The 17,253-nt window shown below is 45.4% G+C and overlaps 1 protein-coding gene across 1 annotated transcript in view; it reads left to right on the top strand.

The window, feature by feature from the left end:
- EFHB (EF-hand domain family member B) overlaps positions 1-16,016 on the top strand; it is an 86,509-nt gene extending 70,493 nt beyond the window's left edge. The window contains exon 13 of the mRNA XM_060406732.1: positions 11,451-16,016. Coding sequence (XP_060262715.1) covers positions 11,451-11,459 — 9 coding nt within the window. The 3' untranslated portion in view covers positions 11,460-16,016. The remainder of the gene's footprint in view (positions 1-11,450) is intronic.
- Positions 16,017-17,253: the final 1,237 nt, after the last annotated feature.

Genomic DNA, 17,253 nt, shown 5'->3' with positions numbered 1-17,253 from the left:
GGGGTGTCTCCATAAATTATTTGCAGTTCTGCATGGGAGATTTGCATATTTCCCCCATTTATATGTTTATTTCATCATTTATTTATATCATATTTATTTTATACTCTGGGTTATAACCTCATACGACTTGATTCTGTCATTCAAGTTTTCCAAGTGTTTTGTTTTTTTTTAGCACTTTTAAGTTTTCTGGCACTGTAAGATGCTCTGGGCTCATCTTGTATATTTCTTTTTCTTTTTTTTTTAAGTCGTTTATTTCTGGACGCCCTGGGTCTTTGCGGCTGGGCTCTGGCCTCCTCTAGTTGCCGGGGGTGGGGCTCCTCCGGTTGTGGCGAGTGGATCCCCGCTGCGGCGGCTTCTCTTGCAGACGTGGGCTCCAGCGGCGGCACCAGTCGCTGTGGCCCCAGGCTGTACAGCGCGGGCTCAGGCTTCCCTTGGCACGTGGGATCTTCCCCGACCGGGGCTCAGACCCCCGTCCCCTCCAGTGGCAGGCAGTCTTAACCGCTGGACCGCCAAGGAAGTCCCTCATCTCATCTCTTTTCTGCCCCCGTCATAGAATGAGCCATTTCTCCAAAGAGCCCTAACGAGCCCTCCTAATAGTGACCGCTACCGGAAACTGACTTCTGCGCGCTAATTACGCTGGCCGCCGCTTCTGCGCCCTCTTAGCTGGTGGAGCAGGCATGCATATTAACCTCTGTGTATACACGCGTCCGCAGGTATTTCTCTGTGTAAATATTTATGTCTGTGTCAAGCTAAGCTTGAGTTCGCATTGGTGTCTCGGACGCTGACCCCTTACCGTATGGATCACTCTGGACTCTGTTCCTGGCTGGTTTGTACCACCCCTGCCGCGGGGAAACCGTGGCCCCAGCCTTGTGCGGTCCACCGAGGCCCCGGCCCGCGCGGTGACCGAGGGCCTGCGGGTGGGCGCGCCGGGTTTCTGCGAGGCTGTCCGCCCGTCCCAGAGGGCCGTGAGGCTGGCGCTGGGTTGCGGGTGGGCGAGTACGTCTCTGGCACCAGCAGGCTGGATGGAGCCGTCCCAAGTGGCCCGTGCGGGTGCTTCTGTGTGGCAGTGGGGTGAGGTCCCTGACGCGCCTGCCGCCAGCGTCGGCGCCCGCAGGGCAGGTCCCGGCTGCCCCGCGTCTCCCCGGCGGGGTCTCCGAGGTCAGCAGGTGGGTCTGACCCAGGCTCCTTCCCAGTTACCGTCGCCGCCTGGGGACTCAGAGCACGTGAGGTTCTGCACGTGTGTCCTGTAGCCCTCGGCTCCCAAACGTGAGCCCTGCTAGTTTGCAAAAGTAGATTTTTTTTTGGCTGCACAGCATGTGGGATCTTTTGTTTTAAATATATATTTTTTGACAAGCGGCCTGTGGGATCTTAGTTCCCTGACCAGGAATTGAACCCTTGCGGTGAAATTTGGAGTCTTAACCACTTGACAACCAGGGAATTCCTTAAGCCCTACTAGTTTTCAAAACCAGGTTTTCTGGGGGCTTGTCCTCCTGGTGCAGGACCCCAGCCAGGGAGCCCCATGCGAGGCAGTGTCTCCTTGCTTCCTGGGGAGAAGCTCCGCAATTGTGCTGTTCCTCCTGTTTTGAGGTTACCAGCTCGGCGGTGGGGTACGTCCCGCTATACTGTGTCTCTGCATCAGGCCCCCCCCCACCCCGTCCCCCGCCCCCGTCACCTCACTGAGGTTCCTCCAGAATAGCTTTACTTTTGGAAAATCTTTTCTGCTAGTACTCAGGTGGTTCTCATAGGCACTTGCTCTGTAAGCTGTAATTTTGCGGTGTCCGTGGGAGGAAATGAGCTCAGGGTCTTCCGACTCTGCCGTCTTGGGCATACCCTCAGTCGCGTTTTATTTTCAGTGACTTGTTTTAGTTGGATGTGGACGTTTTCCTGACAGTTTGATAATCATTGTCACTCAGCATGTTGGCAGTGTTCACTGTACTTCAGTTTACATTGTTGCTTTAGAAGCAGCTGCCTTCTGACTAATTATTGTTTATCTGCATGCCATATGTCTTTTCTCTCTGCTTGCTTTCAAGACTTCTTCGTAGTTTTTGTGACTCTATTTTGCTTAAAACTTACCTATTCTTTTTATTTGGATTCACTTTTGACAAGCGAACTAAAAAGAAAGCCCGAGAGTTTCATTCGCTTTATTCTCTCAAGTTACAAAATTAAGAATAAACTGATTTAAATTTTGGTGGAGGTTTTTGCCAAATCAGACTGAAGTTTCAGAGATAAGGAACAGGGTTGAAATCCAGTGTGGGGCATGAAGACTGGACTGACACTGGTTTCCATCCCACTGCTAACACACAGGCCTGAAGGATGAGCTACGAGACAGCAACAAAACCAAGTCAGCTTAGAGACGGAGATCACGGGTGCTTCACGTAAAGGCCATCTGAAGCCAGAGAAACACGTTTGCAGCATGCTGTCATGATAAGCTGGGCCAGTGGAGGGTACACGCCAGAAGTGAAGCTCACACACCCAGCCAGGGCCCGGTGAGGGTTGCTGTGATGGATTGCATTTCCAAAGATGGCCCCAAACTATTACCCACAGAGAACAGGCTTGCGGACACAGGGGCTGGGGGTGGGGGTGAGGGAGGGAGAGGGTGGGATGCATGGGGAGGGTCACGTGGAGACACACGCACGACCATGTGTGGGATAGAGAGCCAGCGGAAGTTTGCTGTATGCCCTGGGGGGCTTGAACTGGGGCTTGGTGAGAGCCTAGAGGGGTGGGATGAGCTGGGAGGTTCGAGGGACATTTAGGAAGCAGGGGACATGTGTATCCCTACGGCTGATTCACGTTGATGTGTGGCAGAGACCAACACAACATTATGAAGCGATTATTCTTCCGTTAAAAATAAAGAAAGAGAAGACGACTTCTCCATCTACATGGCTTTGTGGACGTGCCCCCTCCGTCACCGGCAGAGTCTGGTTCCTCTTCCCTTGAGCCTCTTCTGGCTTGCTTATAACCGACAGGATTGGCCAGTGGAAGTGATTTTCCACGTGCTCTCCACGTCTTGGTCAGAAAATGGAATGCATTTTTACCTGTTTGTTGGACCACTCGCGCTGGGGGACTGTTGCCAAGGAAGCCACATGCCCTGAGGCCACCGTGCCACGAAGCAGCCCAGTCATTCCAGGTGGAGAGACCGCGGGCAGCAGCCCTGGAGCGGCACCGAGAGGGACCCTGGCGCCCGTCCGCTCCTCCTCTGCCCTCCGCCCCATTCCAGCTCCAGTCACCTGGCACCCCAACCTCTCGAGCCCTCCTGAGTCGGAACCACCCAACAGGGCCAGCCTCAAGTTTCTGACCCACAGAAGCCACGATATAATAAAATGATCATTTATGTTATTTTAAGCCACTTAAAATTTAGCAATTTGTTATGCAGCGTTAATGACAGTGAACAGCTGTTCTCTTAGTGAAAAGACTAAAAGGATCCTTCCCACAGAGACACAGACGTGTCTGGAGATGTCTCCTGTCTGGAGACTGGGCAAATAGTCTCTTTTGGGAAATTAAAGTCAGAAGAGAGCTCTAACCTTTTGAGTTTGTAAGGTGTGAAGACAATTTAAATATGTATTGTTGGTGATTTTTCTCATTACACGAAAGTGAAAGTGAACGTAAAGTCGCTCAGTCGTGTCTGACTCTTTGCGGCCCCATGGACTGTAGCCCACCAGGCTCCTCCATCCACGAGATTTTGCAGGCAAGAATACTTCAGCAGGTTGCCATTTCCTCCTCCAGGGGACAGGAAATAAAGCTAACATGGAATCAGATAGAGCCAAGAGTTAGAGAGAGAGCCCTGAATACAGTATTCGAGAACCTAGACCCAACTATGCCTGATTACAGCCACAATAGTCGGTTGGTTTTGCTCTTGCCTTAGTTTCTCTGGGTCAAGTTTTTGTTATGTCTAATTAGAAGTATCCTGGCTATTACAACAGCAGCCTTTTGGACTGGTTCACATTCACAGAGATGAAGGGGAAGCGAGTTAGCCAGTGGGGCAGATGACACACAGTGGCCTGAGGGAGCCTCAGCTCCTGCATCCATGCTCTGTTTCCCCTCCCGCAGTGAGCCTGGGCTTGACCTTATGGCTACCGTAAGTGTTTGCATTCTGGGGCTGGTCCTCTTGCATTTCTCACTTCTGAAACCCAACTGCCAAGCTGAATGTCCAGGATCCGCTGCTGCAGTTGAGAGTCCATTTGGAGAATGCCCAGAGGAGGAGATGCCCTCACTGCGTGATAAAGCTTGTGGAGGAACATCCAGGCAGCCCGGCCCAGCTCCCAGCTGAAAGCAGTCACGTGAGTGAGCCAGCTGAGGGCACGTGAGGCAGAAAAACCTCCCGGCTGAGCTTAGTCAACCCACAGAATCATGAGGAAAAATGCACTGCTAATTTTGTTTTTTACCAACCAAGTGTTTGAGTAACTTATTAGCGAAAGAGAACTGAAGTAGGAACAAGAAGGTGAAGAAGTCAGCGGGCGTGGAGCACATCTCTCTCCGTGGACACATGAGTCGGCGGGTGTGGAGCGCATCTCTCTCCCTGGATACATCAGGAACACACCCTCAGACACAGAAGCGCAAGCAGAACACCAGCTGAGACTGGACAGGAGGACCTGACCAGCGGAAAAGAAAATAAGGAACCATGCAAAACTCTGTGGGACGAAGGAACTGGGGGAAAACGGGGGTATTGGTAGGACTGGACCTGCCCTTGGCGGGTGGGGGAACTGAAGCAGGGGTCTGATCCCCACATGGGGGCAATTGTCTGAGTCAGAGGAGAAACATTCCAGGCTGAGAGAGAAGCAGCTGAGCTGTGGCAGCCTAAATGGAAGGAGAATCAGACAGTCCTTGCCGCAGCCATACTTACCCCAAGACAGGAATGCGGGACTGCTGGGAGGCGCAGCGGCTGGGAGCTGGAGTTTGGGGATTGTGGAGCAATCCCAGGGCGAGGGCTGGTGTTGACTGTGGAGGGATGGGTCGAGGGGACATGAGGGAGGAGACTGTGGTGGGAAATGCCTGTGGAGGAAAGCCAGGCAGCTGTGGAAGCAAGGCGATACTGCTGAGTCACGCATAGGGGGTGGAGCCATCACCATAGCCTCTCTCTCCCCACACGCAGCTTCGGCAGCTGAACAGTAGAGAGGTTGGCCCATCAAACGCTGACACGTTGAACTACAAAGCAGGACCACACCCGGGGTGCCCCTTTAAGTGACTGATGCGCCGATCTACAAAGAAGGACCCCAGGCAAGGGAGCCCTCTAAGTGCCTGGATGGGTGGAGCTACAGAGAAACTGGCAAAAAAGGCCTTCTGATCGCCAGCTACAAGAGGCTCAAGAAAAGACTGATTGGGCCATAACTCCTGTGGCAGAGGCAGTCCATGTCCCTGCACACTTGGTGCCGCCAGGGTCCCCGCAAGCCAAGCAGCTGCGCCACCTTCATGCTCAACCCTCACAGGGGCAGAGCTGCCACAGGCAAAAGAAGTCTAGCATCTCTGCAAGCAGGGTCCCTTCGGTCGTGTCCAACTCTTTGCGACCCTGTGGCCTGTGGCCTGCCAGGCTTCTCTGTCAGGGAGAGGGCTCTCCAGGCAGGAACACTGGAATATGTTGGTCAATACTGTTGCCATGCCCTTCTAGAGCACTGTGTTTCCTGCTGCCCTCACCACCAACTCCCCTGAGTACCTGGTGCTGCCAGAACCGCTGCGACCCAAGCAGGTGCACCACCTCCGCACCTAGCCCTCATGGGGCAAGCCCGAGCCCTCCAGGGCAGCCGCAGGAGCAAAGCCCAGTGGAGGACCCACATGCAGAGGTGGAAATGAAACCACAGGTGAAACCCAGGGGCAGTGTGACTCAGGAAGACCTCAAACCTTCCCGCCAGCTGTACAAGCTGCAGATTACGTCCACACACTCAGCTAGCAGACTCTATGTCAGTGGAATATATAAAAGGCCATTGAGAGTTCCCACAAAAGAAAATACACCAGTTCTGATAGCTGTGAACATTGGAGGCAAGAACACAGAGGAGTAGGACCAGATTAGAATCTGAGCTGCCCCCACAGCGGGCCCAGAGATCAGCACAGTGTTGGAGGGCATCCTAGGGAGGTGAGGTGGACGATCACTCCCAGCCCGGGAAAGGACTCTGAGAGCAGTGACTCAAGAAAAACCTTTACTATTCTTATCTTTTGACTTGTTCTGTAGATTCCTTTGGATTTTTTTTTTTTAAACTTTTTTCCTTTTCTTTTTCTTCCCACCCCCCCCCATTGTGGTTGTTATAGATTTTATTGGCACTATGAAATCTAATTAAGCTATTGAGCTTTTTTTCTCAGTCACCATGTTTTATTGTTATAAACGTCTGTGTCTACACTGGGCTTTTGCAGTTCTGTGGAGTTTTCCTTTTTTAAAAAGATATTTGTTTCTTTTTTAAATTTTTTAAGCCATCATTATTTTTCTGCATCTATTCCTGTTTGCCCCCCCTTCCAGGTAAGCTTCGCTGTACATGAATCTGCTTCTTCTACCCCTGTTTGCCTTTGCGTGTCTGTTCTTTCTGTCTTCCCTTTCCTCTCAGCGCATTTGTTAGCTTTGTTCCCAGGCTTTATTCTGCACGTGGCCCCTTGCTTTGGTTTTGTTCTCTAGTTTGTGCTTTAGCTAGTTTTGTTCTTAACTGATGGATAACCTTTGGTTTCTTTTGTTCACTGGGCCTGTTGTGCTTTTTTTGCTGGACTGTTTTGATTTTGCTTATGGGTGTATATGCATATGTGTATACTCCATTATTTTGATTATTATGATTTACGCATATGTATATACTCCATTATTTTGATTATTGTTATTTGCCTGGTTTTGGAACTGCCATTTGTCTGGGGTTCATCTTTGGTTTCTTATTTTCGGGTATTTGTTTTAATCTCACTCAATGCCATAATAAACCACTTGTGGAGTCTTTATTCCTGACAAGAGCTCAAGACCTGAGCCTTTGGAGTGGGAGAGCTGACTCCAAGACCGTAGACAACCAGAGAACTAACTCCAGGGGGAATCAAATAGTGAGAACTCACACAAAGGAAACTACTTGAATGCAAGATCTGACATCACCCAACCACCAGTAGCCCCCTGTGCAGGGCGCCTCATCTAAACAACAAACAAAGCAAAAATACGAACCCAGCCATCAGCAGGCGCGATCACCACCTCACTCAGCCTTGCCCATCAGAGGAAAAGCGAACAATAAGCCAAGCTTCCTATAGGAACCTTACACAGACCACTGGACCAAGCGCAGAAGGGCAGAAACCACAAAGAAGAAAGAATGCAACCTAGCAACCTGGGAAAAGGAGACCTCAAACACAGTAAGGTAAAAAGTAATGAAAGGCAGAGAAACACTGCAAAAAGGAGGGAGCAAGCTAGAAACACAGAGTCCTAATAAAAGGAGAGGAAATAGGCAAACCACCTGAAAAAGAATTCAGAACAGTGATAGTAAAGAGATCAAAAACCTGAACACGGAATGGAGAAAACGCAAGAATCAATTAACAAAGACCTAGAAGAATTAAAGAATAAACATACAGAGACAAGCAACACAATTCCTGAAATTAAAAATACTCTGGAAGGGATCAACAGCAGCATATCTGAAGCAGAAGAACGAATCAGTGACCTGGAAGATAAAATGGTGGAAATGACTTCTGAAGAGCAGAGTCAAGGAAAAAGAACGAAAAGAACTGAGGATAGGCTCAGAGACCTGTGGGACAGTGCCAAACACGCCAACATTCGAGTTATAGGGGCCCCAGAAGAAGAAGAGAAAAAGAAAGTGTATGAGAAAATTTTGAAGAGATTATAGTTGAAAATTTCCCCAACATGGAAAAGGAAACAGTCAATCAAGTCCAAGAGTCCCAAAGAGTCCCATAGAGGATAAACCCAAGGAGAAACGCACCAAGACACATACTAATGAAACTAACAAAGACTAAACACAAAGAAAGAATATTAAAAGCAGCAAGGGAAAAGCAACAAAGAACATACAAGGGAAACTCCATATCTTTAACAGCTGATCTTTCAGCAGAAACTCTGCAGTCCAGAAGGGAATGGCAGGATATATTTAAAGTACCAAAAGGGAAAACTCTGCAACCAAGATTACTGTACCCAGCAAGGATCACATTCAAAATTGATGGAGAAATCAAAAGTTTTTCAGACAAGCAAAAGTTAAGAGAATTCACCACCACCAAACCAGCTTTACAACAAATGTTAAAGGGACTTATATAGTCAAGAAATACAAGAGAAGGAAGGTGAGGGGTCATGTCACTGTGATTATCTGGGTCATGAAGATCATTTTTGTACAGTTCTTCTGTGTATTCTTGCCAGGTCTTCTTAATATCTTCTGCTTCTGTTAGGTCCCTACCATTTCTGTCCTTTATTGAGCCCATCTTTGCATGAAATGTTCCCTTGGTATCTCTAATTTTCTTGAAGAGATCTCTAGTCTTTTCCATTTTATTGTTTTCCTCTATTTATTTTCACGGATCACCGAGGAAGCCTTTCTTATCTCTCCTGGCTATTCTTTGGAACTCTGCATTCAACTGGATATATCTTTCCTTTTCTCCTTTGCTTTTTGCTTCTATTCTTTTCACAGCTATTTGAAACACATAAGTAGGTACACATTTATGATACACATTTATGAGTAGATGACTTATTTCAAGATTTAAAGGGAATATGTTTTCACTGCAATGAGAAATTCACCATTTTCTGTTTTGAAATTCTTTCCTTCCTTAGAAGCATCTGACTACCTGAATTCAAGTCTTATGTCCATCACTTTGTAGATTTATGACCTTGCAGTCAAGTATTAACCCTTCCAAGCTATGATTTCTGCATTTGTTAAAAGACACAATAGTAGCATATACTGTATGTGTAAGCCCCAAGCAAATCATAATTATTATTATCCTAGATGATTTGTGGAGCATCAACTCTGCACTAAGAAACCCATTTGCTTGTCTTTATTTGAAAGGAAATGGTAGTCATCTTTACTTCCTAAGAGGAACAAGTGAAATCACTCAGTTGTGTCCGTCTCTTTGTGACCCCATGGACTGTAGCCTACCAGGCTTCTCCATCCATGGGATTTTCCAGGCAAGGGTACTGGAGTGGGTTGCCATTTCCTTCTCCAGGGGAGAGTGAAACTCGCTCAGTCGTGTCCAACTCTTTAGTCCATGGAATTCTCCAGACCAAGAATATTGCAGTGGGTAGCCTATCCCTTCTCTAGCGGATCTTCCCGCCCCAGGAATCACACTGGGGTCTCCTGCATTGCAGGCAGACGCTTTACCCTCTGAGAAGAGGAACAGCTAGTAAATAAATCCTTATTAGTTTTAAATAACTTCATCTTTATTTCAGTCCATGCTTTGGGTATTAATGATTTTAGTAAATAATGTTAACATGAAAAAATGCATTAATGTATTAAGTGATTTTTATACCCATAGGCGTTCCCTTACTATAAGATGCCTGAGGAGTTGTTAAGATATCTGGTGGTGGGGTCAGAAGGGCAGTAACGACACTGAGGTGAGCACCGTGGTCCACAGAGGGAAGTTAAGGGTGGTGTAAGGACCCGTGCGGGATGTAGGCTAACATGTTGGGGGGAGGACTTCCCTGGTGTCCAGTGGTTAAGACTGTGCTCCCAATGCCGGGGACCTGGGTTTGATCCCTAGTAGGGAACTAGATCTACACGCCACGACTAAGACCCAGCAAAGCCAAGAGAAAAATATTAAAAATATATATTAAAATGTTGTTGGGAAATGATAGTCTTCCTTGACTTTGGAAATTGGGCCTGAAGACAGCTTTGGTTGAGACCATGGTTTGCATTTTACTTGGGCTTCCCTGATAGCCCGGTTGGTAAATAATCTGCTTGCAATGCAGGAGACCCCAGTTTGATTCTTGGGCCGGGAAGATCTGCTAGAGAAGGGATAGGCTACCCACTGTAGTATTCTTGGTCTGGAGAATTCCATGGACTCGCTCAGTTGGACACGACTGAGTGAGTTTCACTTTCACTTTACGCCTTTTAAATCAGAAGTGGTGCTCTTTGGGATGGAACTTTGGTCCTGAAAGTGGTAGGATTGGACATCTGAGTAGGGCTGAGTCATGGGAACTAAGGAGTCAAAGGGGAAAGAGTGATGCTTATGAGCTGCCAACTAAGCAGGTGGGATGTCAGATAGGGGTGGTGGGCTTCCTGAGAATCCTGTTAGGCAAGAGCCGTGAGGGTGCAAGCAGGAGGGTACAGCAGATAATGGGGATGTTTGGGAGCTGGTGGCTCCTGGACACTGGGGAGGCAGGTAGACAGCAGTGCCAGGTGTACTGGGTTGCGGGTAACACTGTCTCCATTGTGGCCTCCAGACCCAGAGTCTAACGTGCAAAGGAGGCACTGGAGCTCAGAACAAGTCAGAAACACAGTGAAAAATGAAACAGAGCAAAACCAAAGAAACAGGGGCTCAGAGCCAGAGGCCAGCGACCTCAAAGTCAGTGTTGTCAGGAGTCTGCTTTGCCTAACACTTCATACACCACAAGGTAGCTGTTGCCTTTATTTATCGATATGGAAACAGACACAGGGAGATTAAGGACTTTGCCCAAGACCACACAGAGGCAGAGCAAGAATTCTAACTCACTTTACCTGGCTCCAAATCCAAGGCTCTGAGCCGCAATGCCTTGTTTGTGGTCCCTGGGCACAGAGAGCTTAGAGTATGGAGAAAAATATTCTGACAACTAAAAACAGTACAGCGGGATTTGTTTGCTTGCTGAGCGATGGTGGAACTGATCCAGAGACTGAGAAACCTGGATCTTGCTCTGGACTTGGATGGGTGAGAGACTGCTGCTCATTTGGGTGTTCAGCACAGGGCTCTTGACTGCTCCCCACTCCTTACCCCCAAATAAATAAATGGCATCCTGATAGGGAAAACCAGAGAACGTGGCTGGTGAGCTGAGTCTTGGCAGATCAGTGCTGATGAATGTCTGTGGTTCACAGCGGGTGGGAGCAGGGCATTCCAGCTAAATGGGCGGGGTGGAGAATTAGGGAAGGGGCGGGTGGGGAGAGGCAGGAGGTGGCCTGAGAGGCAAAAGAGGAATGGTGCAGACATCTGAAGGGTGTGGATGGCCTGGGGGTGTGTGCTGCTTCTCAAGAGTGGATTTCTAGTTCCTGTGGAACTGACTATGGAAGATCAGGAGACACAGGTTCAATCCCTGGGTCAGGAAGATCCCCTGGAGAAGGAAATGGCAGCCCACTCCAGTGTTCTTGCCTGGGAAATCCCATGGACGGAGGAGCCTGGTGGGCCACCGTCCATGGGGTTGCAAGCAGGTGGACGTGACTGAGCGAGTGAGCACACGTGCACAGGCAGCCTAAATGGTTTTGGAGGAAGAGTTTGAGAGAATCATATTTGTGTTTTAGAAGCAATGATTTGGGCTACAGTAAGAAAGATGGATGCAGGGTGGATGGAAGCTTAGTGGATGGTGCTGCAGTCTAGCCTATGACTTTATTTCTTTGCAGGAAGGATAACCTGGAAAGACTGAGGCCCACTCTGGACCTAACTGGTGAAAGGGAATAGTCTTCAGACCTGGTGAGTTCAGAGAGCATCACCCATGCTGAGAGGCCCCTGGGTGATGGAGGGTCCCGGGAAAGGCCCTGGTGGCCTCTGAAGGTGTGGTCCAGCTCTCTCGTATCTTATAGTGTATTACTCGTCACTTTTTGTTGGTGGTGTTCTGAAGTGAGCTGCCAAGAAGCTGTAACTTTTTTGAAAGAGATTTTCACAGCACAGATGATAATTTTTTCTTAAATTCTCACCTGTCTTATATTTTTAATGAGAATCTCCTACAATTCAGTAACTTGGGACTGGTTCTATGCTCAGAGAAAGGCAGAATGTATAGTCTCAGTGGGTAAATTTGCTGTGGTTGGTCTTTCTGCAGATGCCCTAGCTATGGCTTTTTATTAAGAATATTTTATTTTTAAACTCTCAAGATAGTGTTAGGAGAGAGTGATTTCCAACACTTTAAAGAGATTTAAAATTTGATATTGTTTTATAATTTCACTATATAAATAAGCATATGATTACATAAACAGGCATCAGTGGGATCATATCACACATCCTGGGATTTTATTTAGTGAAATTATATTTTTCCTGTTTCCTTTTTCATTTGCTTTTCTGCATTACCTATCCTTCCTGGTCCATAATTCTGTAACCACCAGCTGCCCAGTGACCGAAGATATTTATTTTTACTTGTTTAAGGAAAACTTATGTTAAGAGGATATGGGCATGTTTTAAGCACTCAATGAACTTTAGGAATCTGGTGAACCCTGTGAGTTTCTTTTCAGAACAATGCTCTTAAATATATAAGACAAAATGCATAGGAATACAAAGTAAACCAATTCTACTGAAATATAGTTATTAAATCTTAAAGAAAACACTGTGGTACAAAATATCATATTATTTAATGAAAGATTCAGTGTCAGGTCAAATAGCTGGTATATTTCTAGAATAATAATGAGCATAAATAACATTTTGAGATACCGGTAACACCTCTGATGTGATATGAAAATATTTGTAATTGTATTTTTAACACAGTCACAGGTACTGTGAATAATACTGCAGCTTGTCGTCTACATTCATAGTTGGAGGAAGTGCTAAACTTCAGTTGGATGTTGTGAAGATAATTTTTCTATTCTAATTTGTGTACCTATCACAGGTCAGAATGACACCTTTTGGTGGAGGAATTCCTTTTCTGCTAAATGAACAAGATATCTTGTATTCTGTCTTCAGAGCTCATAAGAAGGTAGTTTGGTATCCAGAGAAATCAAAGTTTATGTTTGCCATGTTGGTGGAGGAACACATGGGAATTGCTTTTGTCCTGAATCTTAAAAAATGATACAAATGAAATAATTTACAAAACAGAAATAGACTCATAGACATAGAAAGCAGTTTATGGTTACCAAAGGGAAAGAGGGTGGGGAGGAATGAAATAGGAATTTGGGATTAACAAATACTCACTACTTAAAATTTAAAAAAATTAATTTATTTTAATTGGAGGCTAATTACTTTACAATATTGTGGTGGTTTTGTCATACACTGACATGCATCTGCACGGGTGTACATGTGTTCCCCATCCTGAACCCCCTCCCACCTCCCTCTCATCCCATCCCTCTGGGTCATTCCAGTGCACCAGCCCCGAGCATCCTGTATCATGCATCAAACTTGGACTGGTGATCCATTTCACATATGATATTATACATGTTTCAATGCCATTCTCCCAAATCATCCCACCCTTGCCCTCTCCCACAAGTTCCAAAAGACTGTTCTTTACATCTGTGTCTCTTTTGCTGTCTCTCATACAGGGTCATCATTACCATCTTTCTACATACCATATATATGTGTTAGTATACTGTATTGGTGTTTTTCTTTCTGACTTACTTCACTCTATATAATAGGCTCCAGGTTCATCCACCTCATTAGAACTGACTCAGATGCATTCTTTTTAATGGCTGAGTAATATTCCACTGTGTATATGTACCACGGCTTTCTTATCCATTCGTCTGCTGATGGACATCTAGGTTGCTTCCATGTCCTGGCTATTGTAAACAGTGCTGCGATGAACATTGGGGTACACGTGTCTCTTTCAGTTCTGGTTTCCTCGGTGTGTATGCCCAGCAGTGGGATTGCTGGGTCATAAGGCAGTTCTATTTCCAGTGTTTTAAGGAATCTCCACACTGTTCTCCATAGTGGTTGTACTAGTTTGCATTCCCACCAACAGTGTAAGAGGGCTCCCTTTTCTCCACACCCTCTCCAGCATTTATTGCTTGTAGACTTTTGGATCGCAGCCATTCTGACTGGTGTGAAATGGTACCTCATTGTGGTTTTGATTTGCATTTCTCTGATAATGAGTGGTGTTGAGCATCTTTTCATGTGTTTGTTAGCCATCTGTATGTCTTCTTTGGAGAAATGTCTGTTTAGTTCTTTGGCCCATTTTTTGATTGGGTCATTTATTTTTCTGGTATTGAGTTGAATGAGCTGCTTGTATATTTTTGATTAATTCTTTGTCAGTTTCTTCGTTTGCTATCATTTTCTCCCATTCTGAAGGCTTGCTTATAGTTTCCTTCATTGTGCAAAAGCTTTTAAGTTTAATTAGATCCCATTTGTTTATTTTTCTTTTATTTCCATTACTCTGGGAGGTGGTTCATAGAGGATCTTGCTGTGATTTATGTCAGAGAATGTTTTGCCTGTGTTTTCCTCTAGGAGTTTTATAGTTTCTGATCTTACATTTAGATATTTAGTCCATTTTGAGTTTAGTTTTGTGTATAGTGATAGAAAGTGTTCTAGTTTCATTCTTTTACAGGTGGTTGACCAGTTTTCCCAGCACCACTTGTTAAAGATGTCATCTTTTTTCCATTGTATATTCTTGCCTGCTTTGTCAAAGATAAGGTGTCCATAGGTGCGTGGATTTATCTCTGGGCTTTCTATTTTGTTCCATTGATCTATATTTCTGTCTTTGTGCCAGTACCGTACTGTCTTGATGACTGTAGCTTTGTAATTTAATCTGAAGTCAGGCAGGTTGTTCCTCCAGTTCCATTCTTCTTTTCAAGATTGCTCTGGCTATTCAAGGTTTTCTGTGTTTCCATACAAATTGTGAAACTATTTGTTCTAGTTCTGTGAAAAATACCATTGGTAGCTTGATAGGGATTGTATTGAATCTATAGATTGCTTTGGGTAGTATACTCATTTTCACTATATTGATTCTTACAATCCATGAACATGATATATTTTTCCATCTATTTGTGTTACCTTTGATTTCTTTCATCAGTGTTTTATAGGTTTTAATGTGGCCCGCTGGAGAAGGGAATGGCAAACCACTTCAGTATTCTTGCCTTGAGAACCCCATGAACAGTATGAAAAGGCAAAATGATAGGATACTGAAAGAGGAACTCCCCAGGTCAGTAGGTGCCCAATATGCTACTGGAGATCAGTGGAGAAATAACTCCAGAAAGAATGAAGGGATGGAGACAAAGCAAAAACCATACCCAGTTGTGGATGTGACTGGTGATAGAAGCAAGGTCCGATGCTGTAAAGAGCAGTATTGCAAAGGAACCTGGAGTGTCAGGTCTATGAATCAAGGCAAATTGGAAGTGGTCAAACAAGAAATGGAGAGAGTGAACGTCAACATTCTAGGAATCAGTGAACTAAAATGGACTGGAATGGGTGAATTTAACTCAGATGATCATTATATCTACTACTGCAGGCAGGAATCCCTCAGAAGAAGTGGAGTAGACATCATGGTCAACAAAAGAGTCCGAAATGCAGTACCTGGATGCAGTCTCAAAAACAACAGAATGATCTCTGTATGTCTCCAAGGCAAGCCATTCAATATCACAGTTATCCAAGTCTATGCCCCAACCAGTAATGCTGAAGAAGCTGAAGTTGAACAGTTTTATGAAGACCTACAAGACCTTTTAGAACTAACACCCAAAAAAGATGTCCTTTTCATTATAGGGGACTGGAATGCAAAAGTAGGAAGTCAAGAAACACCTGGAGTAACAGGCAAATTTGGCCTTGAAATGCGGAATGAAGTAGGGCAAAGACTAATAGAGTTTTGCCAAGAAAATGCACTGGTCATAGCAAACACCCTCTTCCAACAACACAAGAGAAGACTCTACACATGGACATCACCAGATGGTCAACACCAAAATCAGATTGAGTATATTCTTTGCAGCCAAAGATGGAAAAGCTCTATACAGTCAACAAAAACAAAACCAGGAGCTGACTGTGGCTCAGATCATTTTTCCTTATTACCAAATTCAGACTCAAATTGAAGAAAGTAGGGAAAACCGCTAGACCATTCAGGTATGACCTAAATCAAATCCCTTATGATTATACTGTGGAAGTGAGAAATAGATTTAAGGGCCTAGATCTGATAGACAGAGTGCCTGATGAACTATGGAATGAGGTTTGTGACATTGTACAGGAGACAGGGATCAAGACCATCCCCATGGAAAAGAAATGCAAAAACAAAATGGCTGTCTGGGGAGGCCTTACAAATAGCTGTGAAAAGAAGAGAGGTGAAAAGCAAAGGAGAAAAGGAAAGATATAAGCATCTGAATGCAGAGTTCCAGAGAATAGCAAGAAGAGATAAGAAAGCCTTCTTCAGTGATCAATGCAAAGAAATAGAGGAAAAGAATAGAACGGGAAAGACTAGAGATCTCTTCAAGAAAATTAGAGATACCAAGGGAATATGTCATGCAAAAAAGGGCTTGATAAAGGACAGAAATGGTATGGACCTAACAGAAGCAGAAGATATTAAGAAGACATGGCAAGAATACACGGAAGAACTGTACAAAAAAGATCTTCATGACCCAGATAATCATGATGATGTGATCACTAATCTAGAGCCAGACATCTTGGAATGTGAAGTTAAGTGGGCCTTAGAAAGCATCACTACGAGCAAAGCAAGCGGAGGTGATGGAATTCCAGTTGAGCTGTTTCAAATCCTGGAAGATGATGCTGTGAAAGTGCTGCACTCAATATGCCAGCAAATTTGGAAAACTCAGCAGTGGCCACAGGACTGGAAAGGTCAGTTTTCATTCCAATTCTAAAGAAAGGCAATGCCAAAGATTGCTCAAACTACTGCACAATTGCACTCATCTCACCTGCTAGTAAAGTAACGCTCAAAATTCTGCAAGCCAGGCTTCAGCAAAATGTGAACTGTGAACTTCCTGATGTTCAAGCTGGTTTTAGAAAAGGGAGAGCAACCAGAGATCAAATTGCCAACATCTGCTGGATCATGGAAAAAGCAAGAGAGTTCCAGAAAACATCTATTTCTGCTTTATTGACTATGCCAAAGCCTTTGACTGTGTGGATCACAAGAAACTGTGGAAAATTCTGAAAGAGATGGGAATACCAGACCACCTGACCTGCCTCTTGAGAAACCTATATGCAGGTCAGGAAGCAACAGTTAGAACTGAACATGGAACAACAGACTGGTTCCAAATAGGAAAAGGAGTACGTCAAGGCTGTATATTGTCACCCTGCTTATTTAACTTCTATGCAGAGTACATCATGAGAAACACTGGACTGGAAGAAACACAAGCTGAAATCAAGATTGCCAGGAGAAATATCAATAATCTCAGATATGCAGATGACACCACCCTTATGGCTGAAAGTGAAGAGGAGCTAAAAAGCCTCTTGATGAAAGTGAAAGAGGAGAGTGAAAAAGTTGGCTTAAAGCTAAACATTCAGAAAACGAAGATCATGGCATCTGGTCCCATCACTTCATGGGAAATAGATGGGGAAGCAGTGGAAACAGTGTCA

Source organism: Ovis aries, chromosome 1 (genome assembly GCF_016772045.2).
Source record: "Ovis aries strain OAR_USU_Benz2616 breed Rambouillet chromosome 1, ARS-UI_Ramb_v3.0, whole genome shotgun sequence".
NCBI classification, from domain to species: domain Eukaryota; kingdom Metazoa; phylum Chordata; class Mammalia; order Artiodactyla; family Bovidae; genus Ovis; species Ovis aries.
The sequence above is the reverse complement of the archived record's forward strand: the minus strand, read 5'-3'. Positions and strand labels throughout refer to the sequence as shown.